Genomic DNA, 24566 nt, shown 5'->3' with positions numbered 1-24566 from the left:
CGCGGGTTCGGATCCCGGCTGCGTCTATTTGCAGTAAATAGGTCAAGCCGCTCCGAACTTAGATGTAAGAACGAATACAAAAAGAGTAAAGCGAGACGCCGCGCCGGCGCATACCGCCCGGTTAAACTGGGATCAGTTAAACGGCCGGTTAAAACGTACGGACCATTAATGACGTGGACTCCGGCGCTGTCCGAGACTTGATATACGACGAAAACAAATTTTCTTTGTACCGAAAACAGTAATGCGAGCCGATAGTCGGGTTCAACCGATCAAGGCTGGGCGCCTTAAAAGAATAGTGACTGACATTGGCCGCGCCGTATATATAATTTGAATAATATATTGTACATATATTATTATGTACATTACGGAAGTGTCTCCCGTCGACTCGTTAGCCTTACGTGAACGACTCGGTCGTATATTGTCGTGGCCGTCGCGGAACACGATACTGCAGTCGTTTAAAGTCAATTCAGTGCTTCTCTGAATATTTACATCGTAGTGAGTTAGCCGGTGATCCGGTGAGAGTTGTCTGTAGATGAGGCGTTAATCGGCCGCCTGAGCCGAGGCGTTGCAGCCGAGCCGCAGTGCATCGTTCTTGTTGCGCAACGCATCTATCCTATTAATACTCCTCCACTGACTAACATCGCCGCGGAACTACATAGAAGGTTCGCATACCCTCGTTTCCTCTTTTCTTTATAGTCAAATTAAATTCGATCTAACATCCGGTCCTAGAGTACGCTTGAAACGAATTATTTTTGTTTAACTTTACTTCAAACTAAAGGTTCCTATTATATTTTCTGGTCGTTTTCGTACAAGTCGAAATCCAAAAAATGCAATTCAAAATCCGAAAGCCGTCGATTAAAACGAGATCACAAGCTCAGAGTCGAGAGATGAGAAGGGAACTAATGATTTTTAAACTAACACAGGGTTCATCACACGAATAAAACAATTTATTACCATACTACACGTGTATGGTGACGCTGAAAGAATATCTAAAGTAATTCAGTACTTATTAAAGATCATTCCGGATGCAGGTTATGGAACAGAAGTGCACTTAACACGTATTGTAGTATGCTGGGCGTTCATTTTCGGCCTTCAACATTCGTGTAACCTGTGTTAGGCGTCGTGTTAAACAATATTCCACAACGTGTCCACCGACTCTTGTCCGAGTCTAATAGTTGTGAGTCGTATTCTACATAGCGTAGTGAGGGAAATCTCTCAGCCCCTCGCACGCGGAAGCTCACGCATTGTTCGCGGCGATTGTTTTCCCATTTTCAGGCGGCCGTCGCTCCCCGGTGACCGAAGGCGACCGTACATCGACCCAACCCCCCCTCCCCACCCGGCCCGCACCCCGCGGCCCGCAACCCGCAGCACGCGGTCCTATAGATCTCACACCGTACACTCAGTTTTCTTAAAAACTCACCCGTCGAAGGGCTGACGGATATTGATGTATGGAACTATGATTTTTAAATGACGTCTTTAGTATCCCATCTCTTGAAGAGTTAAAGATAAATAGAAATAGTTTCGTTAGCGGGGATGTAACTCTGTGTTTAAACGCAACACAGCGTGTCAGGTGACGCAAACAATATGACGTGAATATAGTTTAAATAATGTACAAGCAGAAGACGTACAGATAATAATGAATGTTCGTAGCTAGTCTATTTTTATGTATTATGACACAATACAGATCGGGTTCGGCGGCCCACGACCGTTCACTAACATAGCTCTGGGGGTTGAAGGACAATGTTCTCAAATAAAAAAAACAACTCACACGGACTTCACAGTATATATATTAACATACAAGAGTTGCTGCTCGGATCGTAACTCCACAGCACTATTACTAATATTAATTTAATAACAGAATAATAGTAATAATAATAATATTGTAAGTGAATAGTAAACGAAAGACTTATAGACGTAATTCATCTTAATAACTTAATGTCTGCTCTGTAGCTCGACGATCATTCTTAGCCCTCCGCAGATCCACAAGCAAGCGTGTAACACCACAGCTGCTTCTTTCTGTATAACACGTCCGAGCACCAGACGCCTTCGCATGGCAGGACTGTGTGGATTCATTGCGATCAATGATCAGCTTCACAATAATGAGAAAAAGAAGTTCAGGTATCGGCATCTCCGTGAGACAACAAACGATCAGCGCCGCATAAATATTTATATTAAAGCATGAACCGCGGCGTCCGAGAGGCCGACGCGTCACACGCGCATTGTGTACGGGAAAATGTAAACCAACGAAACCAAGTAATTTAATATAAAATAAACTTGGAACATCCTCAGAGAACCTGTGATACTGCAAGGAGTACGGCGTCTTACATGCGATATAATGTATCTTAAGATAGTATTACTTGTTAACTTCACCTCGTCGCTTTATTTTCTTCTTATTGGCCATCGCATATTTCATTATTTATACCTAGCGAGTCCGTCTAAAGCGTTCCGACCCTCAGTACTGCGCTGTATATAAAAAGCTGCTACATATAGTTCAAGCGGTGTTGTTTGTCTGTCATATGTCACAGGAACGTATCTCAGGTCTCAACGCTCAACACTTCGACCTGACGCGACCTCTACGATCCTACAACATTGTTGCCGGTCACTCCACTTTTACGTAAATAGTGAAACACTATAAAACGACTCGACAATGTTCCTTGTCCCTATGTTCCTTACGGTGACGTCATCCTGGTGACGTCACCGCCTCTCCACCACGTTCACCAACACCACATGTTCCCCACGTACCATCATCTGGGGGAGGTGTCTGGTGCACTCCCACCTGCCGCCACCCAACGGAGTCTCCGTCACCACTGGCACAGGCGATATAGCGGCCGCAGTACCTTTCTGTACTGGGGTACCTTTACAAACAACACGAAATAACATCTTAACAATAGTACTTCCTTCAGAGTTCAGAGATTGAAGGCAAACATTCCAGTTTGTAGGGGGCATTTTATTTTAATGCCGTGGCTGCAATGTCCGCACGCTGTCTCTCACTCACCTAACCCGGGTGGTATTTTCCTCTTCCCTGGAGCCTTCCTCCGCCACACCTCGACCACGTCACGTAGCGCGAGGTTCCACTGCTTGTCGAAGGCCACCAGGGTCCCGTAGAGTTCTCCCCGGACGCCGGTCGCGTGTCTCGTTATTACCTGCGAAATCAAAAGTGGCGTTCTGTTACCGACCTCACTTCACGTGTTCCTTTGACTTCGACTCTTTAATCGAACACTATAAAAAAATATATATTTTCCGTTAAGTTTTTCATTAATAAAACTAATTGATACGTGTTATGTTGTAAACGTTTTGTATTAGGAATATTTGCAATGAAAATTAAAGACATTTTACATTCAAATGAATTCTGCGTTATTTTTGGCAAACAATTGTTTATACGACTTGATTCCCGATTAGAATGAAAAGTAAAATCATTGATTTCGATCTGTTGTCGCAGGTTGTATTTATTCTGACATAAGGTATTTCTGTTGCAGTGATTGACAACGAGCCACTGCCAGATGTGTTCAAGTTTAAACCTACCCTCCAATCGGTATACTACTAGTTTATTGTACGGTGAGTATTGTATAGACATATAGTTGGGACGCTGTTAGACCTGAACGAAACAATTGACGGCTTTTGATTACAACAAAATAATTTGTTAGTTTTATTTTATGTTTGGAATAAACAAATTTTAATGATGACGGAAATCGTGCGATCCTTTGTCGGTGGTGTACAATGAAGTGCTATGAAAGTTATTCATTATGAACAGTAAAGCAAACCAGCAAAATTAAAAAAAATAACTAATGCTTGTTGTAAGACATCAGCTCAAAATATTTTAACTAACACGGTGTGTCGAGAGTGCGGATCTAACGATATAAATTATTGAATAATTTACTTATTTCTACAAAGACGTGGTGCGAGTGTGATGAAGCCTACACACCAGCCGTCGTGTTGTTACTTAAGTACAGCCGTCACAACACTCCACCTACCTTTACTAATACGAAGGCAACTCACTCTGAAGAGTAGATTAACAAAATCATTTCTTTATTTCCACATATTATTATTTTTTTTATAATTTCGATACAAATTGAACTTCAAAATCATCCAGCGATGATATAACGTGGAGGAAATATTATAATTTTCCTACTATTAAATAACATTTTAAGGTCAAAACGTTGTTTAACTGTCCATTATAGTCACAAGCGCCGCGCCGATAGAATTTAATTACGGCTGTGTACAGACGGCTTGTGTATTTTTTTCAATTTGTTCAATCATTAAATCGTTATGAACACGGCTTTGTATCGCGCCTCATCCTCTGGCGCGGTGCTATATAGAGGCTGAAGTTTTTTAATGTATACAACAATTAATTTATTTTATATTTATGACACTATACTGCATTCATGGGTCGTCTAGACGCGAGACGGTATGGAATTGAAATAAAACACTTTACATATTATCGGTCCAGAGTTAGAGTTATAAGACAAATAAATAAATCACTTTATATTATAGATATTGAATAGAAAGAAATACTATATAAATGATGGTTTGCGGAGGTAGGTTCAGTTTTTTTTTTCTTTCAAAATAGTAAAGACGACGAGCAGTATAGACCTCTATATATATAGGTACAATTGAGTGTAAGATAGAGTTATAGTTTTAGAGACCAGTAGTAAACGTTGTTTTAAACATTTTTGGTGCAACCTCAGCAGAAACTATTTGGCACTGTCCTCGCTAATAACGCCGGCTCCAAACCAGATCTCGTAACTGTGTATGGTGTCGGATTTGAGGCACTACGTTTTATTCATTATAAAGAAAATGTAGAAGAAGAAAAAAATGTAAGAAAGAGTTTTTAAAACAAACCTGAAACGAATCAAGTGAAAATATTGAATACTATAACTAAAATGAATACATTTTGGAATACATTCTCTTCACGTTTTCTTATTTGCATAGTGTGGTCGGGTAACTGGTAAATGCTATTTAGTAAACAGACAGAAACTAACTAAATATAAATTAATATATTTCAATCATAATTTAATATGTTTATATATATAAGCTATATTACTACTGAGAAAAACAAAAAACTTTATTTTTTTCCATGAAACAAAAATACCAATGACACGACATTGACGCTTTTAAGTTTGAAACATTGTGAAATATAACGAACTTAGAAGAATAGATTAATAATTACTAACAGTCATATATTTTATTCATGAAACATAAAAAATTCTCTTGCGACGGACTCATACGTTTAATTTGGTTGTTATCATTTTTCGGTAAAACAAAACTGAAAAATAATAACAAATATATTTTTAAAACCTCCGTAAGTTTGAGAATACGTTAACTCTAGTACAAGACCAACAAGGATATAGATTTTTACTATAAACAGATAATATTAGTGACCGGATACTACGTGACAAGCGATGCTGACGAAAAGTTTGAAGACGGTTCCAGATGATTTTCCTTAAGTACCGGTTAACCCGCGTTTGAATTATATAGTGGAAAATTATTACATCTATATATAAACAGCCGAATCCGGCGGAACCTTGGGCGGTGCTCACGAATCGAGTTGGCCGCGACGAAGGTCTCTCAGACATTAACATACGGGCCGCGAATTGAAATGAGGCATAGTACAGTCTGTCCAGGAACGTCCTTAGGTCGATCGTGAAAATGAATCTCACCTCAAACGAGACCCGTCGTCTCTTCTCAGCAGATATTTGGTTACGTTTATCGTGTAACGCTGTGACTCGCTCGCTGTGTTATACGTTTTACTTAGCTTCAGTATCACGTACATAGCGACGCCTAATTAAATCCGCGCCGAAGGTTATATGTTAAACGTAACACAACACAAACAATAAAATCATTCAAGACATCTTGTTATCGGTACAAAGTAGCGACACCGCGCCCGCCTGTCACTTGAACTGTTGCTGCTTGTTGTTGAAGAAAATTATATATGGAATAATTAAATAGTTCTAATAGTTCTCAAGATATTTTGTTTCGTTTAATTAAAATAGTTTCAATGTCTAGCCACGATGCTTTTGCTAAAAATAAATTGTCGTTCCACGTATCGTGATGCACCGCATAATGAGGATGCTAAGTTTAGGTGATAACAATGAACAGCTGTCCGACCCCTGCACCATTAGCGAATAGACTCACTCTCAATAAAAGTCGAACGAGAAACAAGTATCCGAAAAGGGCGCGGAGTGATAAGGCTGGATGTTTTCCGGGTGGAAAGTTGTCCAGGCAAGGTCGGAGGCGAGGGCGCTCCACTCGTCACCGCAACAACATAGCAAACCGCACCTCACCGTGCGTCTCTCGTAAATCATATAGTTTATTACTTAAATATAATAACTATACGCTCGTGTGTATTAAACTCCTAAATCAAAACAATTTAAAACCAAATTAACTTGTTATTGGCCTCCAAAAAATCATGGTCAAGCTATAACTGTACAAGGAATATTCTAGAACAAGTAAGCGAAATAATAAATGCAACGTTCTGCATCGTTCTGAAACAATCACTACACCCTTTATGAAGATCAGAAACCGAAGAGACAACTTTATTTGGTGGAAATTTACAAAGATTCATTAGTATTGGTTTTGTGAATTTCATCGTCAAGCAAAGCCATAAATAGAAATCAATAAAATTTGGCGACAATCGAATAAGTTTGGAACAGCTAATATATATGATTAGTGGTAAAGCTTCGTAGGAAGTTGCTTACTATTTAAAGAGATTAAAGAAATATGACAGCGCATCATATACAATAGAATATTAACAAAAGTTTATAAAGAGTAATCGAGGAAGTGAGAACTGGAGGTAACGGATTTTCTCTCGCATGCATAGTAAATCCCGGCTTGCGGTAAACAAGGCAATTTCCAATGAAACAACGTCCAGTCAGCCTTCGTGGCAGATGTGACCTCAGAGTGGGCGGCCCTTCACCTGGAGCTGTTATAATCGACAGTGTCCCGACGATGATTGTAAAATTGCATCTCAATGCTCTTCCTACAATCATTCCCACAGCAATGAGCGGGACGCATGACGCAATGGACTATAAATAAACATCAAATGAATCGCATCAGAACGGAGCCCTTCAATGGACCTAGTGTATCTATTGAAGCCAGTTAGACTTCGGCTCTGCCTTTCGTCAAATACAAAAAGTGTTTTCTGTGAAGCGATCCGGTCGATCGGAACATTCCATAGATCCCGGTGTCAACAACAGAACGAAATAGCCCTGACGGAGTACGTCTGGTGTCGCCACGAGGAAGTGGAGTAGTTTATTATTAAAGCCATTAACTGCGACTAGAGGACATTCATGTTATCGCTGAGGTCAGCGCTGATTGGATCTGATAAAAACACTTCAATGATAAATAATACATCGCTTTTTAAAGTTGATTACTCAAATACCATACACTCGGACTCGACTGGGCCTGGCCATGACAATGATCTGGAAGACGGCGGTACCTACCGGACTGTGAGGACGAGGCGAGTATCATTTTCCATACAAGGTTCGAGTCGCGCTAGGAACAGTTCAATAATAAGACGATTACATCATATAGCGTAATAAGCGACTCGTCACTGGACCTCGCCCAGCGCCCTTCGCCTTGATACCTCGAGCCAAATAGAATTATTATTACTAATGTTTGATTCAATATTCCTGTACATTTTCTTTGAACCAAAAATAAAACACTTTACAATTTTGAACAAGCCGTCGAACTCGCAGAGTGTCGAAGCTTTTTGAGGTTAGTTTACATGAACATGTTTGTAAGGAACCTTTATCGAAGGTAGCTCGAGAGCTGCTCGCCTCAGGCCCACATTCAGCTATTTATATCGCCTGCCTGAAGCAGTAGTCTATTTTAACGTACGTTTGGCTGTCACATATACTGGGACTCCCAAGGAGAGGCGAGTGTATCATGACGTCTGGAGCACGCGGGAAACATTTTTGTATAGATATATGAATTGAGTATTGTCAGAAAGACGTCATCGTCATTGATATTGTAATATTGTTATCGCTACGAGAGCTTGGATCCATGTCAAGTTATAGCGTTTTCATTGCTTCATGACACAATAAACGTCGACAACTGCTAGAAAATTAATTAAATAAATAAAATGACGAAAACTGAATAATAAAACTGAAGTCACCGACAATAGCCTACAAATTAAATCACCATACGACCTCCATTTAAATGTATATTTGATTGTATTTCCTTAGTGATTCGATACGATATAGTTTAGGCCTTATATCTGAAAGCGTTGAGTTGAATTTCGGTCGTGCGTGATAATTGCGTTGTTTGCATTGCTGTGGCGCGTAAGGAAAATGTGGTGGTTTCATAACAGTCTAAGGTTACTGGAGCCGTGAACGACTCGCAAGGCAAAGGACCCTCTCATGTGAACACACCACGGACGTCTTGGTTTGATCAGACTATTCATTATTTGACTTGTAATATGTTAGTCATTTTACATAGAAGTCATTGCTTATTTATTTCGACGGCTATCTTTTCATATATCACCTCACTCTCTGGGAACTCCGCTGACATCGCAACCTTCAGCACCATGAAATAATATTAAGACTTTCTCGTGTTAGCAACTCTTGTGTCGAGAGACTTCGTCAGTTATAAGCAGGAAAGGTATCCAAAATTGCCTGAATAAAAATTCTCATAACAGCACGTTAATCAAAGTAAGACTAATTTGGGTTCAGCATATTTTTTGTTTTATATTTTGATGTTTAATTTTGTATTGGTTAGAGTCTATTGTGATAAGAGAATTGATGTATCGAGTATAGTTACGACAACTATTGAAATACATAATATCATTTGAGATCACATCGTGTGGCAGGTTGAGTTCTAAAATTATATCATGTCTAGTTGAGATGTATAAACATTAGGCATCGGCAGAGCCACGACGCCAACAGACACTCCACACCTCCACACCTGACGGTCCCACGAGTGCCAAGAGAAAGTGTTCAAAATATGCAAGTCCCGCTGCGTTGGCGCATCGGAACATATCTAACGTTACATCAACAAGTTACGAATTGAACTGAACTGAACACTGTCGATTTTATAAATCAACAATTTATGTACAAAATAAAGCAAACACACTCAACTTTATGTTATAATCACAGATTAAAAAACTCAATGAGTAGATTAATGGGCCTCAAAGTACAAGGTTTTGTAAGATGTAACTTTGTATTATTTATCAAATAGTATTATTTAATTAAATAACAAACAAACGGAGTATTTCGATGAGCAAAAACCTCGACCTTGACAACACCGAAATCGTACACTCAAACGCTAACACGATGACCATTGACCGCTATAGAAAGTATACAACGGGAGACCTAGTGTGGACGGCCTTCAGGGACACACTGACCGTTGTAAACTATACCTTACGGTCATTCACAGACGGTGTCAATTAAACGGAATGTACGAGGATGAGTCAAAATTTGAAGGTTCCATGACCCTGAATTTTGAATCTTAAATCATAGCACATAAGGCAGAATTTTATGAAGTATGCGATCCAGTGGATGGTATAGTGTCTAAGTCAGGTGGTTTGTCCCCCCACGAGTCGTCTCAGTGAAAGTGAACGGTGACGTCACATACGGAAGCGTATCGTAGTAGCCGAGGTGAAGTTATCACGATATCGCCTTTTCTGACATCAACGAAACAAATTTCCCGCGCGAATTTCCATACATGATACAACAGCACTTTTTTCTCTTTCCCTTTATATAAATGTAACTTAAAGCTGTTCGTCGCATAGAGGACAATAATAATAAATATCAGCTTGTGATTTCCCTTTCAATGAGCGTGTTATCGTTTGCGTGTAATTTTAACATACGAGTCAACCCTAAAAGGTCAATGTTAAATATAAAACAAAGGAATCAGAGGTGAACGATCATCGTGACACCGTCTATTTCGGCCTGCGAGTATCCACTGTCGACTGTCGACTGTCTGGTGTCTGGTGTCGGGCCTCGCGCAAGTCGTGTTCTACATCTGACACTCTCAGTTTCGGCAAGCCACGGTCACGGACACTTGTTTTTGTCACATTTTTTAGTTGACATTGCCTTGGCTAATCCAGAGTGCCATTTATTTGGCACTTACATTTTTTCTCGATTTAACTATCTTTGTTTCGTTTCAGCATTAGTTATTCAGCGTTTGTCGTAACACGCAAGTAAAACTGTAACAAAGCCATTATATGAAATGATAGAAGGTCTCGAGCGTTCACGATTAATGTTTAATATAAACATAAAACGTTGCCTTGGCTGTAACTCATAAAGTTCAACTGTTATGGAATCGTCCAGAGAATTGGCAATGACTGCATGCAACGCACAAAGTGAATTACAGCGCATAGGCCGTGACTTCCGCACTTTTTGCAGATCAGTTGACCGTCAAAAAAGCAATCAATTGGTTGTATTCGAACGATTAAAGTAATAAAATACAAATTTCATTTTATTATAGGTGGTATTGAGCTCGACGGAGGCGAAATAAATTAAGATGGAAAAACACAAGCAACTTCTTTTATAAAAATAAATGGCGGATGAGTTTCGTCTGTCATATCTCCAAGAGGAAACTGGACGCGTATGTTAATGGAATACTTTAAAACATCATTATGACTAAACCAGGTTGAAAATACCACCGTGATTCAGTCACTTGAGGCCTCCGAGTAATTCAAAGAAAAATAAAATATAACAAATCGCTCGAGAACTTTTAATGCCAAGAACGAGTGTTCTTTATCATCATTGCAACCAAAAACTTTGAACATTGAACTTAAATCTGATGAGGAAGGAAGATCAGGCGGAATTGTCAGCCATGCGTGAAATTTAGTCCAAAAAACGAACCGGAATCAAAGCGCGGCCTCCGAGATAGGCGACAAGGGCGAGCCCTTTATCAGGTAATAAATAAGATATAACGATGTCCTTATCATCACGTTTCCAGGCGCAAGGTCTCGGTCCGGAGCCAGTGGGTAAAGGTCAATGTCAATCATTCTATTAAGCCACTGGTGTCTTCCGAACTTTTTGCCTTAAGTTGTCGATGACATTGAGCGCCATTTTGATGTCGCCAAAAAACATCACAGCTGACAATGAGCCTTTAAATTTCTTCATATTCTTTTGTTGCGGACTAGTACACAACGAATCATACGATAAAAAAATACAGGTCAGCATGAAACTACGGTAGTCAACGAAATATATCTATCATGGAGGGAGCCAGTCTATCTTATAGGGAGTTTTCTGTACAAAACTAAAGTGTCTCATATCATACGTCGCACGCGTAGTTCTCTTTTAATAGACGTAGTGAGTCGCACGACTGTAAAATGTGTCCTTAAATAAATTAAATCATTCGACTAAACATTACATAGTTTTAACATTTACATATATTAAGAATAATTTTTTTGTAACTTAAGCTGAACGAATTTAGACCTCTATTGTAATTTCGAACTGTTAATATTATATATTTCATACAAAAAAAAATAGTGAAGGTGCAAAAGCAAGGTTATACCACGTACGAGCAATATTTTTTTGCTGCTATAAAAACGCATTTCAAGGTGAAACATTGCCTTACAGTGTTAATGAAAAGGTTTTTTTTTTATATGAGAGTACAATTACAATGAAAATATGTAATAGATGAATGTAGGGTCGGATATTAAATATTTAGTAAGTGTCGTATCGGCGTATCGGCGTATCGGCGTGCATATAGTGGGACGTGTAAGCGGTGACTGAGCGCTCGGCGGCCGCGGTCGAGTGTCGACAGGCGGAAGCGTGCGCGCCCGCACCCGCACAAGGCTACGCTCATGACCTCGCGTCGTCTTTGTCTAGCACTATCTAGCGTGTGTTTACCCGCGAGGCCGAATGCATCACAGACCAGCACCACTACACCACCACACCGACCACCGACCACTCGCGTGCTACGTCATTATTGAAACCATTAAACCGAGTTGCTTTTTCCAGAAGCCTTGTAGATTACTCCAACGATAAAAAACATTATGTGGCGATATCACACAACATGAAACCTCGCTAACAGACAAAGACTTTTTAAACGACTTTCGTGAAGGAGTTTCTCAAATCGCCTGTACTTCCTCTCTACTATATGTTAATATAATAGGTAACATTATCTTAGATCTTGCCTTTTGTATGCACTTGGTGATGAGGAACGAGGATCCTTGCGACATTTGCATAGACGACATTGTTGCCTCAATTGAATCTAAATATAATATTTGTCGAACCTAAACAGTTTCCCGCTCTCTTTCTCTTCTCAATACATTCTTTAAGCACTCAATGAGTAGTATCTTTAGCTAGATTCAACCTGTTAAAAGTTTCAGTCATCCTCGCAAGGTAAAGACGAAGCGATAAAGGCGAGGTTAGGTAATTATCGTGATGGCTCATTGTATTAACTAAGATACAATACAAAACTCTGAACTCACTTATTTGTACACTACATTTTTATTATTAAAACAAATTTATTACTTACTGCCATCAACTGCAGCGTCAAGAAAAATAATAATCGCCTTGAGAATTAGCTTCTTAAAGTCGATTAAAAGAAAAACTTATCAGTTATTCTGTTTACAGATAATGTCCAGGGGCCAGTAGTGTTGGCTTGCGCATGATCGCTGAAAGCTGCGACAGCGAGTGAGTATTTCAAACATACCTTAAACATATTTGATTGAACCGTTTGGACTGAGGAACAAACTGGAATTAAAACACTGATAGGTGACACTCTTTAAATACGATAATTACGGCCGCTGTTTAAAAGTGGCTCAAAACAGTCGCCTGAAAAAAAAACTATTGAAACAGGTCCAACACCAAGAGACACATCGGTGAAGTAAATGAGACGCACGGAGCAGTCTGAATGTTGACGACCTTGAGGGACAGAATTCGGGGTGAACACCTGCAAGGTTATATGATAGGGGTAACTGATACAATAACATGTACTCTCTTAATACTTCACGAGATTAGGTTATTGTGTCATTTGCCAAATAAATGTCCTTTTAAATGACAGAAACGAAGCTACGTCACTGTGAAAACATATAAATTGCTATCAAAATTTAGTAACGTGTGAGGCGAATCACAGAGGTCTATAGATCGAGCACTGGAACAGTCTAGAGAACTACAAACGGAGTTTAAAATATAAGAATTATAGTCATTGTTGAAGATTAAAAACAAATAATTTTCTATACGGATCCAGTGTACTCGTATACGTTTTATACATAACATACTAAACTCGTTAGAATGATTCCACCAAAACATCATCAAGGCTCATTATTTTGTTTAAATAAACAATAACACTCGCTCCGATACAGTATCTTATCTCAAACAAGTCCAAATAAAACCAGACGAACGTTCAGGGTTGCGTCGATCAACGATTATCTACTGAAATATTCGATCTGTCAAGGCGAGCGACCAAAACAACTAACGACCGATAAACCTACGTATTATATACGAGGAAGTATCTAGGAGTAGGAGACGGAGTGCTGCGTCGTGCGCGACTCGTCCTAGCGGGCCCTTGTTAGTACACACACACACATACACAGACACACACAAACACACACACACACCAATTGAAACGGCAATGAGATAGCTTGTACAGCGTCAAGGTTACAAGCAATCTAAATTAATATTAATGCAACAGTAAAAAATTGTTTTTAATTCAAGCATTATTTATTATGAAATGTTATAATTGATCCGAGACTGTTTTGTAACGGCTACTGTGGGAATCGCGCCAGTCACAAATCTTCCATCGATTGTTATTTAATGCATTCCGTTAAAACCCTGCAGAATGGGCCGTCTCAAGCACTCTGTGAGTAGGAAGAGTAGCATGGCTTAACGAGAATTAAATGTTCTTGTATGAGTTACTCAAAGAGAATGATATTGCTTTACTTACGGAGATATCCCAATAAAAACGTCTGGACTTGTATAAAATACATACATTTTCAGGATTAGAGATAATTTCAATCAACATTACCGCAAGACCAGAATCGAAAGAAAAACTAAACGCACCACTCATTTCAACATTCGCCTGAACATCGAAGCGATACATTATTCGAAGCAATAAATCTAAATCCACGAGAGCAATAATCCAAAAATACTAGACAAATGATTTATAAAGGCTCGTAAATATTGCCGCGGACGTCTTAAGCTGGAGTTATGAGCATTGTGGGACACAGCTCGCCATTAGCTGCAGCTGACAGAGCGTGGAAGATATGTCTCCTACAGTTAAGTTGTCCGAGTGGTCGACTCGGACGTCGGAGTCGGATTCAGGGAAATCGTTTTGTTATATGGGTCACGCTATAAATTACGAGACACAGGCGGCTAAATGGGAAATTATTACAGCCAGGCTGATTCCGTGGCGTATGGTGCTGAAGCCGATTTCTCTATAGCACAAAATAACTCGGCTCGTTCCCTTTCTCTTTGTTTATCTGTAACAGCAAACTTTCATCGAGCATTCGTATTGTATTGTCGCTGTCGACACCGAACATAATGCCACAAGCGATCGCCCATAAACAACATCATCTAGAAAATTCGACACAATTCAGCGAATCAGGGTCTAGTCGGAATAAAACACACAAGCATAAACGATGAGTGGCGCGGACTGCAACCAATAGAGACGTTAAGGAGACACTCGGTGTTGGTCTGTGACGTGCAAAAAATCCTCAGCTACATTAACAAACCAAAGTAATGAAGAGAGAGAGAAGCAGAGTGAGTGAGTGAGAATCAAAAGATGCAAAAAATATCTAAATCTGTGATTACAATCTATAGCGTTGCTCATTGTAAAGTTATTTATATCATAACTTTCAAAATAAACGCAAAATTTAAATGTAATTACCACATAGAATAAGATGTTTAGTTTATGAAATACATAAAGACGAGATTACAACCCCATTAATAGAGCGAGCAAGGCTCTTCCTCAGCCCTTTCTAGTGAGTCACTTGGCAAGCGACGATCATTTGTACGTAAATATACGATGTCTGCTTTTAATATAATCACTTCTAGAGTTGTTGAACAAATAAACCATAGATAGATATTTTCTTGAAAGTCGTTAACAAAGTTAAGCATTTACTGTAAAAAGACAGTGTTAGTAGTAAACCATTTAATGAAGTTTGAAGGAACTTTTTGTAACATTTTCTTCTTAAAATTTACTAAAGCCACCTACAAACTATTAGTCAGCGAGTAGCTGTTTGTGTGTGAAGTGTGAAGGGTCTGGGTGCGTCCACTTGCACATTCGTCTATATCCTGAAGTCATTAGCACACATAGTTTCTATTTCGGCGCAGTCTTCCTCGTTGGAAGACAGCCAGATACACAAAGGCCCTTTGTAGCCAGAAAATGAGCGGTTCGTCTATTTGGTGGCTTTGTTATGATACCGCTATTGTTGGATCACTTTGAGGATGAAGTATCGGTCTATGGACGGGGCGCTGTTGTTTAACAATTAAGAAGACGCCCTCGCAGAGTTGCTGTGCTGTAGTTAATCGGATTTATCAGAAACAATGGTATACTTTTATATAATTAGTAAAGTATATCTGAAAGAGTGCTTACTCTGAATTAATTAGGAAGAAACTCCCACGTTAGACGAACGTCAGGATATAGTCGTAACGTGTAAGACAAAAAATATTTTTTTATTAATATATATTTAATGATCTGCATAATGTTACCTTAATCCTTAACTCCAAGTCGACGCAATCCCTGAGAGCGGCGAGGGGTCCCTGGATACCCTCTATACGAGTGAGTACGTTTTTCACTCGCCTCTCCTTCCGAACCGGTACTGAAATAAACATACACATGAACGTACCTTAACAGTTGAGCAGAGAAAATATGCTGAGTGAGACATCATCAGTCGCTAGGGGCGAAGCAACTTAACGAGGAACTCTCGAAGAATTATCTTAAGTTATTATAATTAAATTACACAATGTAGCGTCCGCGTAAACTTTAATATGTGGCTATCATGGGAACACAATATAGCTGGTTGTTTGATGTCTTTAATGATTAGAAAACATTTGACAGTCTGTGTGGGAAGACATTAAAAAAATGATCATAAATCACCTGTAGCAAATGTACCAAAATTGCGAATATTAAGATTAAGTCTGTCAGTGTGACGTATAAGAATCAATACGGAGGTTAGGGCTGTTCATTGAATGTAATGTAACGACCCTATATATAGCTATATGAACTTTAGTCGATTCTCTTCTCATATCATAGATAAACAAATAACTGGCAGTTTATTTTTCAAACGTTATCCTAATTTCAATAGACATGACTAACGCAAATCTTACCAAAAATTACCTATAATTATTTCGTACTTCTTTCAAATCATTCTACTCTAATGCTATTTGAATGGAAACGCAAGTATTTGTTTTAGACTATATTCGTTTACTCTCGAATCTTGTTTGCCTTCAATTATTTTTTTTAAATATTTATACACAATGTATAGTTATCGACCTAATTCAAAAAACCCTTCTAAGGTATGGTTTCACTTTTAATGTATGCAGCAGATACTCGAGCCGAGGCGGAGAATTCATTTCATATAAATTCCCCTCGTTCGTTATTTTCATTATTTCCACAGGTGTTTTTCATTTCTCGAGAGTCGTTGATCTCAGAGCGAATTCATCAACCTTTAGTATACGACGAGTAATAAACTTATTTGAGAGAATCGAAAAAAAAATACGTAACGTAAGGATCGGTTCGGGAGACATCAATAATGGAACAATCGTCGGTCGACTCGGTCAAAGATCTCATCGCGAAAACATCGCGATAGTAATATTAATAATATGTATGGCGAGTCGTTGTCGTGCATTTGGTCTGTAATCTGTATACATTAAACAAATAACATGTATGTAATTGTTTCGTCGGACGTAACAGCATAATAAATGTCTTGGACTCTAGTCGAGACTCGGCTCGCGAGCGGTCGCCGCTCGCGAATTACTTTCACTGTGGTATCTGCGGGCGCGGGCGGTGACCGGCGGCCCGGGGCTCGGGGGCTCGGGGTTCGGGGCTCGACGCGAGGCAGGTCGTCGGCCGGCCGGGAAACGCCACCGCGCCATTCAGAACGCGCCATGTTTACACAGATGCGCGCCGAAAGGAGTTGCATCACTTCCGTTTGCGTTCCGTTTCGTACTCGTTACGTAGTAGCACGTGCCCATTTACATGTTTTAATTAATAGATAACAAACAGATCGACATCACGACTGTTGGAAAGGAACGTTACGCGCGAAACGCGCCTCCGCTTATTTATACAATCGAAGACTATAGCGTCATTATATGATACATTTGAGCGCGGATTAAAAAAATATACCCACAGTACATGGAATGAGCAATATATTACACTAATAATGTTAAAGGCGACACGGCAAATGAATTATAATATTATTATAATTTTTATAAAATGTCATCGTAACTGCAGTGTATTCCTAACCTACTGGGTCTAATTTAAGGAACATTTGAAGGAGCGCAATGCAATCTGCACACACAAATATAGTTCGGATAAGATGGATCTCGTCTGCGCACGCGCAAACGTGGAGTGTCAGGCGTGAGGCTCGCCGATACACGCTACTATTGTTGTATGATGTAATATGTAAATGAGTTCATTCATTTTTAATTACACGGTACTTATAATCCGTTATCGCCTTTATCCCAACACTATGAGACGTCACATTCTACATGTTTATATACTAAAGATATTCCTTGATATCAAATAAAAAATTCGTGATCTAAATAATTAAAATATTTTTTTTTACAGATTTTAATTTCATTCACGTTCGAAAAATAAATAGTTATAATTAAATATTTGAACGGTAGTGTTGATCTGTTCCTGTCAACCGCAATCTAATATTAAAACTGATGTATTATTAGGACGAAGTTTCGTATCGAGGGTAAATTCTTCTCTTACATAATTTTCATTCAAATGTCGCTCCGTCTTTTGCTTTACGGGCTGGAAGTCTTCAGACTTCTGCCGATTCTTACACATTATATAAAACATAAAATAACGATGGTTAACTAATTATAACAGCGGATAGAGAGTTCTTGTGTCGCCCTCTCTCGTCGCTTGAAATTTTTTCCACTTCATTGTTATATATTTCGATGAGTTTTATCAAATTGGCCGTTGTAAAACAAAAACACGGATATCAAAACATTAGCAATACGACTTGTGTATAAAGTAGCCATCTGTATCATAATTAAAGTCTTCTTCGAAAACGTCAAGTCAATTTTAAGTGCATTCCAATTTCAGAATTCATTAAGCTCGAAACGTATTGAAGGAAACGAGTTATCCCAAAAAAAAACACATCAAGAAAACTGAGCTCGTGGGTGGTTTTTTAAAGGACATCGAATATGTGGTGTCAACGACCGATGTTCCAGAGCCGTCCCGTTCGCGTGGAAAGCGGTTATGCAACACGCCACGCGAAACTCCAGCGAGGTTAAAGCATTGACCATATAGGAGGAGACGACTCACGCTCCGATGACCGAGCACATAACAGATTCCTTATGAACCGTCAGTTGTCGCGTTACAAACGTATTTTACGCAACCGGCGTCAGTGAGATCGAAATCATTAAATTAATTACCGTGATATCGATCGAATCGCTTCACGGAGCTGGCTCGCGATCTCTCAGATCTCTCAGATCACGCCAATCGTGGTTTCCATTTCAATACGCGATCTACAACAAGGCGATGTTGCGTTAGATCGGACTTTACTTTGAGATTCGATTCCTTATCGCTCGCTGTGGATTTGATTGTAATTAAACATTTGATACGATCGCAAGCCTCAAATAATATCCCATTGCATAAAATACATCCAATAGTCTGAGAACCCACGGCCGGCTGTGCGTTCTCTTACGCAGTCGCCGTTCAACTTTCAAACTCCATTTTCGTCAACTGAATGGTCGAAACTATATACCATTTGTCCAACTCTCTTCTCTCTATGCCAACGAGCGGGAGCACGATATTACTGAGTGTATTTTAAATAAAATTCTTATCTATTACAACTGTGCGATAAACAGTGTAGTAGGCAAGGCCGCGTGCGGGTCACGGGCGCCATGCAAATAGCTGACGCCATTGTTAGTACGATACGTCACCCAGCCAGAACCGCTTGCTGGATGCTCGAAGAACATCTGAACTGCATTCTTTAATACAACAACCTAAGCAGTACTCGAGCTGAGTCTGTCGAGATTATTTTCCTAGGCAATTTGCTTTTTATGTTGGTCATGGTGTAACTTAGGTATTTAACTAAGACTTTGTGTTCAATATCTCTTCATTCAATCCAACAATCTCCAACATAAATACGAGAACTATTAAAATTACCAGGTTATCAGCCAAAGGAGCCGTAATAAAGGAAATCATCAGATGTCAAACTAGAGCTGCGATGTGTACGGGCTATTTGAAAATTTGCAAATAATTTGATTGTGAGCTACCAGTATGATATAAAAAAGTTCCTAGTTATGGACATGACAATTTTAAAAGGATGAAGACTTTGCTATAGCAATACCGTCTGCAGCTTCTCCGGAGACTTCATGATACATTGTTAAATATATATAATAGTCCGAGCGTGGTTGGTGACGATTGTCTGCATAGTTTCATTAGCTCCGAACATGAAATGTCCACACATCAAGCAATACGTATACATACTAATAGTTTTTTTCCTGAATTAAAAAACTACAGACTTGTTTATTATGCTCACACGCGTGATGCACTTAATTGGGTAATTAGAGACCAAAAATGCCTTACATCATTTTGGATAAAGCTGACACTCCTATACTGTCGGTTCGATATTAATCAAAAATTGCTAAAACCAATCACAGAGAAATTGGTTGATCCGTTTGAAAACTAGGATACAACAAACAGACAGACAAACATTGACGACAAACTTATAACACCCGTCTTTATGAGTTGGAGGCTGAGGAGGAGCACAGAGCTAAACGCTAATGTGAATATGAAACCTTTAAAATGGTAAAAATTAATGCAATGAGTTTATGACAACGCTGAGTATAATATTTTCAAACCAAGTCTCTAACAAGCTGACCCAACACTTAATTTATTAAGACAACATCATTAAACGCTGAAGCACAAACGTCATCAGTGATGCTAAAGAAGTGTAACATGATATCATGTGAAGTTGGTTTTCCAGCGTTTTCTTTACGACTTCACTCAACCTAACAATTTCCAAGTGACTAAAAGGAAATTTAAATCTCACAAAAAATGTCAGCGATGATCAAAATTTGCTCACATAAAAGTTTTTATGACAGATTGAACATCAATCTTTCCGAAGTCAGACGAACACAAGGGAGCATTCAAAGCGTGATTTAAACCACTCTGCACTTGTTGAGAATTATTAGCGAGCTTAGAACTGGAGCTGACCGGTGGCTGGTGTAAACACGAGACATAATATATTGTATAAAACTACAGGATCTCAATACATTAACTGTAAACCCGTCAACGAGACGTTCAAAAAGATACAGCTTAGTAAGTCATTACACGCGACATCAGAGTTCACATAACATTTACTATGTATGTAGTTCAACTCCAGAAGGGGTACATATAAAATCACCAGGACAGAGTACCGTTCCTCGGAGAGATACCGACGGCATGTCGAACTTTGGACGGCCGCTACGTTTTATTACACCTACTCGAAATAAAACGCCAAAAGCTATTTCTGTAACCGATTGAGAATATACAATGCGTTCCCGAATTATAGCACGTGGAAGAGGCGCAGGCACGGAGGGGAACGACCGTAGGTGACACAGAGCGTTGAACGGCCTAGCGTGACCTCGTGCGTGACCCCGCCTGACCACGTGGGAAAGGGTTGATTGGATCCTAACTGTGCAAACTCTAATACTTGCGCTACTACAGCTCATTAACGACCGCTGACGTCGGGGAATAGTTTTTATTGCAAATGAACGCGGACAGGTCAGTCGGCGGGAGCTGGAATGGGTAGTTGCTGCGAAGCACACACTGAGCGGTATTACTGGCCGGTAATAAAACTGGCTTCGGTATTGCATTTCCAGAATAAGATTATTAAACTATTAGTATCAGCATGCACCAGGTTTACATTCTCATTGACAGCAAATTGACTTAAGGGATATGTTACGAACTATCGGAACATAGTTTAGTCAATTCTTTAGAAAATTAACAGCAAGTTTCATGAAGCGGAAAGTACATTAAGAAAAAATAATTACTAAATATATAAAAATATAAATGTATATTTATTTGGTGATTTTATAACTGCTATTGATCATGTCTTCTTTAGAAGAAGGATCCTTAGTAATTAATTAATTATCAGAAAAAATATGTTGTAAGCACAGAGAGATCTAATGATGTGAATTGCTGAAATGATCCTATGGCAAATGAAGTAAACAACTAACAATCAATTACATTAAGGTTTCCTCACAACAAAGAAAGGAAACTAATTATGGAACCTTGACGTTTACAGTTAACTTGATTTCAATAACTAATTGACAACCGAGCTTTAAGAGACGACAAGATAAAACCTCTCAGCATTCCACGGACTCACTGTGCGGGTGCCGGCTCCATTGAATTGCAAGGAGAGGAGCTTCAACAGTGCCTGGGACTTGCGACCCAGGTGTAGGTTTAAAGGGCCTCTATCTAACATGCTTTAAACGCTCACCTCCACCATCCAAGCTCCTCTCTCTACCGAATCTAATCGGAAACAAACCTAACCGGGCTGTCTCCAACACATGTTCCAAGAATGAACTAATGTTAGTTCTGTAATATATATCTTGTACACACCATAAAACACAATCAAAGTTTGAACATTTATATGACGTTACTCGTAACAAAAAACAAATTATTGTTTGGATACTGAATTATCTATTAGTGGGTATATAGTTCGTTTCTCTTTGATTTTCAATTATTATAAAAGTCTTACCCACTAACCAATAAACACAAACCCACTTCATTTCACACGGACGGCAAGGCAATCTATTTATCAGTCTCTATAACAGCTGAAATACTTTAGGCCTCCAATATAACTGTATAGAGGATAGTAATATTCTTGCTTATTATAAACAGGAAACGATAAAAATATTTACAATTTTACATGAAAGATAATGATTAAGAGACTATTTTTGTTCTTCGGTGTATTTTTGCGGGATTCATCTAGGGTGAACAAAAATTTAAGTCACAGTAAAGAGTCAACTACAAGTTTAAACAACATCTTCACACAATGTATTACAAAGCTGAAGTATAGCGTTATAGTATAGAATAGGAAATTCAGCCTGTTCACAACACTTATAACATCAAAGTTTCTGATATTGATATAATGATAGGCATGTTAAAGAAATATATTTAGATTATAAAAAACTATAAGAAAATCTTTCAATACATAAGAATAACCACAAAAGTTATTCATATGATACAATAAAATAAAGAAGTAAAACTATCATAAAACATAACCTCAAAACGTACCTTCATATTGTGCAAAGCGCTGTTTATTCTTTTCTTCAAGTAATCGTTGCTGTTCCTGCTTCTTTCGTTCCTTCTCTTCTTCTCGCTGCTGTACGAGCTTAGTTTGACCCACTGGTATAATAGCAGAACTTTGCGAATCATTATATTTCAAAGCGGCCTCGTATTGAACTAAATTCTCGTACATCGGCGCCTTTTTATCTGGCAACTTGGGTTTTTCTGAATAAAGTGCCTTGAGGGGATCGTATTTGGAACTACAAGCACTAGTTTCCGACTCAGATGAAGATCCTTCAGACATTTTCTATTTTTATAAATATCAACAAACCAAAATATGTACTTAATAGTAAACATTAAGACTGACAGTTCGCTGACAGTTGTCAAATAACATACTGACAAGAGAGTAGCGTTTGGTTTTTGTTCTGTTGCTATTCATTTGAAAGAATTCTTTTGAAATTAATTCTCTTTTTTTAAATATTCCTTTAACAAATTAAAATTTTCTTTCTAGCACAGTGTAAAAACAAAGACAGACATAAAAGGGCCGTTATTGTTTTAATATAAAGTAGTTAACTCGATTTTCCAACATATATTTATTTATTTAGTCGTTTATCATTAAACCTGGTTATATTTTATAGTGATTATATTTCTAAATAATGCATCTAAACAAACAAGAAATAAATCAAAATGTTCATAGGTTGTTTAAGTTGAAACATGTTTTTTATACAGACATTGCAGTCATAGCGATCTCGTGATAGAATGTTGAAGGCTCTTCCTAACTCTAATAGTATATATAATTACAGACATTATGAAAGCTACAGACTAGAATAATATTTATTTTATTATTTTGTTTTATATCTTATGTTCTCAATTTATATATTTAATTATTTTTAAATAGGAAGCTATGACACGAGATGTGGAAAATTTTAATAATCAGAAAACAAAACAAAAATAAAAAAATAATTTGAAATGGATAATGTGTTTACTAATCATATATTTATCAAAGGCAGATGGCGCTGTAACAGATCTGTACACATTTGATATTGTTAAATATAAATATTTTTATTTACTTATAATTTAATTGTAATAAATTAAATATTATCTTGACATGTCGAACTCATTGCCAATGTTGCGATAGTGTACAACAAGGTCTTCATAGTAGTGTAGTATGCAGTAGGAAGTAACCACTCAAGGTTAACTAGACTCTATCTAATGCGTGAGCAGCAAGGGAAAAACATTATGAAATAACAAAATTTATTTATATAGAAAGGAAAATTATTAAAACAAATATTGCCTTCACAGCTTTACGGCTTAGTTTACTCGCCTGAACGACCAACTGTTTCTCGCAAGTATATCAGATAACTTGTTAGACTATAAAAACAAATGAAAATATTATCTAACAATAATAAATAGAAAAATCAAATGATTTCGTGAATGCATCATACATCAGAAATGTTTCTATTTTCTATTTAAACTTTTTGAAAGTCATCGAGTGACTGATTTCTTATGATGGCTGCAGGCTGTATGTCTTAACTTTTCCAAATGTTTCTATTGTATAATATTTTAATTGGTCTTTAATAATGTTACCGAGTAACCTAGGTTAAAATACGCGACAGCAATTCAAGAATGCATTCTAGCTGTTAGAAAAAGCGAATGAGTCAGCCTCCGAAGTTTGGACTATCTACGGCCTCACACATTTCCCAGCATCTTGCGTTTACTACATACCTCATTAGAAAATTCTTGTAAACGGTACACATTCTCTTTTTTCTGATCATTATTCCTTTTTATCGAATTGAAGAAGTTTTTAATTTTATGGGTTTTCATCAACATCAACAAGAGATTAATCATTAGGAATTTACAATATTTTTTATATATGATTTGTGATTCCTTCGTTTTTATTAATTAATTGTTTACGAAACTTTCTTTTATTCTTATTATATGTAGATCCGTGTATTTATCATATTATCGTCTGCATTATCGCGGGAGATATATTATAAAAAGATTCAAACGAGTTCAACATAACGTAACATTATGTAACACAGGCAGGCCGCGAGCCGCGAGCCGCGCGCCGTTACCATGACAACCAGCAATGGCGGCGACTGGCGAGTCAACGTCCCAGTCACGCCATCTCACATAGACACCAGCTTCATTTCACTTTTCAAGTTTTCTCCTACGTAACAGCGCTCTAACAGTATTATAATTAAAAATTC

The 24566-nt window shown here is 38.3% G+C and overlaps 2 protein-coding genes across 4 annotated transcripts in view; one reads left to right on the top strand and one right to left on the bottom strand.

The window, feature by feature from the left end:
• The window catches only part of LOC116776818 (ecdysone-induced protein 74EF), a 100084-nt gene that overhangs the window by 14746 nt on the left and 60772 nt on the right, over nt 1-24566 (top strand). For all 3 annotated transcript variants that reach the window (XM_032670188.2, XM_032670105.2, XM_032670266.2), the window contains exons 2-3: nt 3477-3555; nt 12531-12590. The gene's annotated coding sequence lies outside the window, so the exon portion shown is untranslated. The remainder of the gene's footprint in view (nt 1-3476; nt 3556-12530; nt 12591-24566) is intronic.
• On the bottom strand, nt 1770-22714 carry LOC116778340 (U7 snRNA-associated Sm-like protein LSm11). The gene is made up of 4 exons (XM_032672357.2): nt 22366-22714; nt 15609-15718; nt 2996-3143; nt 1770-2855 (listed from the first exon to the last, which is right to left on the bottom strand). Exons 1-4 carry the CDS (start codon nt 22658-22660, stop codon nt 2695-2697), a joined length of 714 nt encoding a protein of 237 aa, XP_032528248.1. The 5' UTR covers nt 22661-22714; the 3' UTR covers nt 1770-2694.

The sequence above is a fragment of the Danaus plexippus genome (assembly GCF_018135715.1).
Source record: "Danaus plexippus chromosome 3 unlocalized genomic scaffold, MEX_DaPlex mxdp_34, whole genome shotgun sequence".
In the NCBI taxonomy this organism is placed as follows: Eukaryota; Metazoa; Arthropoda; class Insecta; order Lepidoptera; family Nymphalidae; genus Danaus; species Danaus plexippus.
This window is presented reverse-complemented; position numbering and strand designations above follow the sequence as displayed.

Coding starts and splice junctions, on each gene's coding strand:
- LOC116778340 (XM_032672357.2), bottom strand. CDS start 22,660: ATGTCTGAAGGATCTTCATCTGAGTCGGAAACTAGTGCTTGTAGTTCC. Junction 15,719..22,365: donor GCGCTTTGCACAATATGAAG/GTACGTTTTGAG, acceptor TGTTTATTTCAG/TACCGGTTCGGAAGGAGAGG. Junction 2,856..2,995: donor GAAAATACCACCCGGGTTAG/GTGAGTGAGAGA, acceptor TTGTTTGTAAAG/GTACCCCAGTACAGAAAGGT.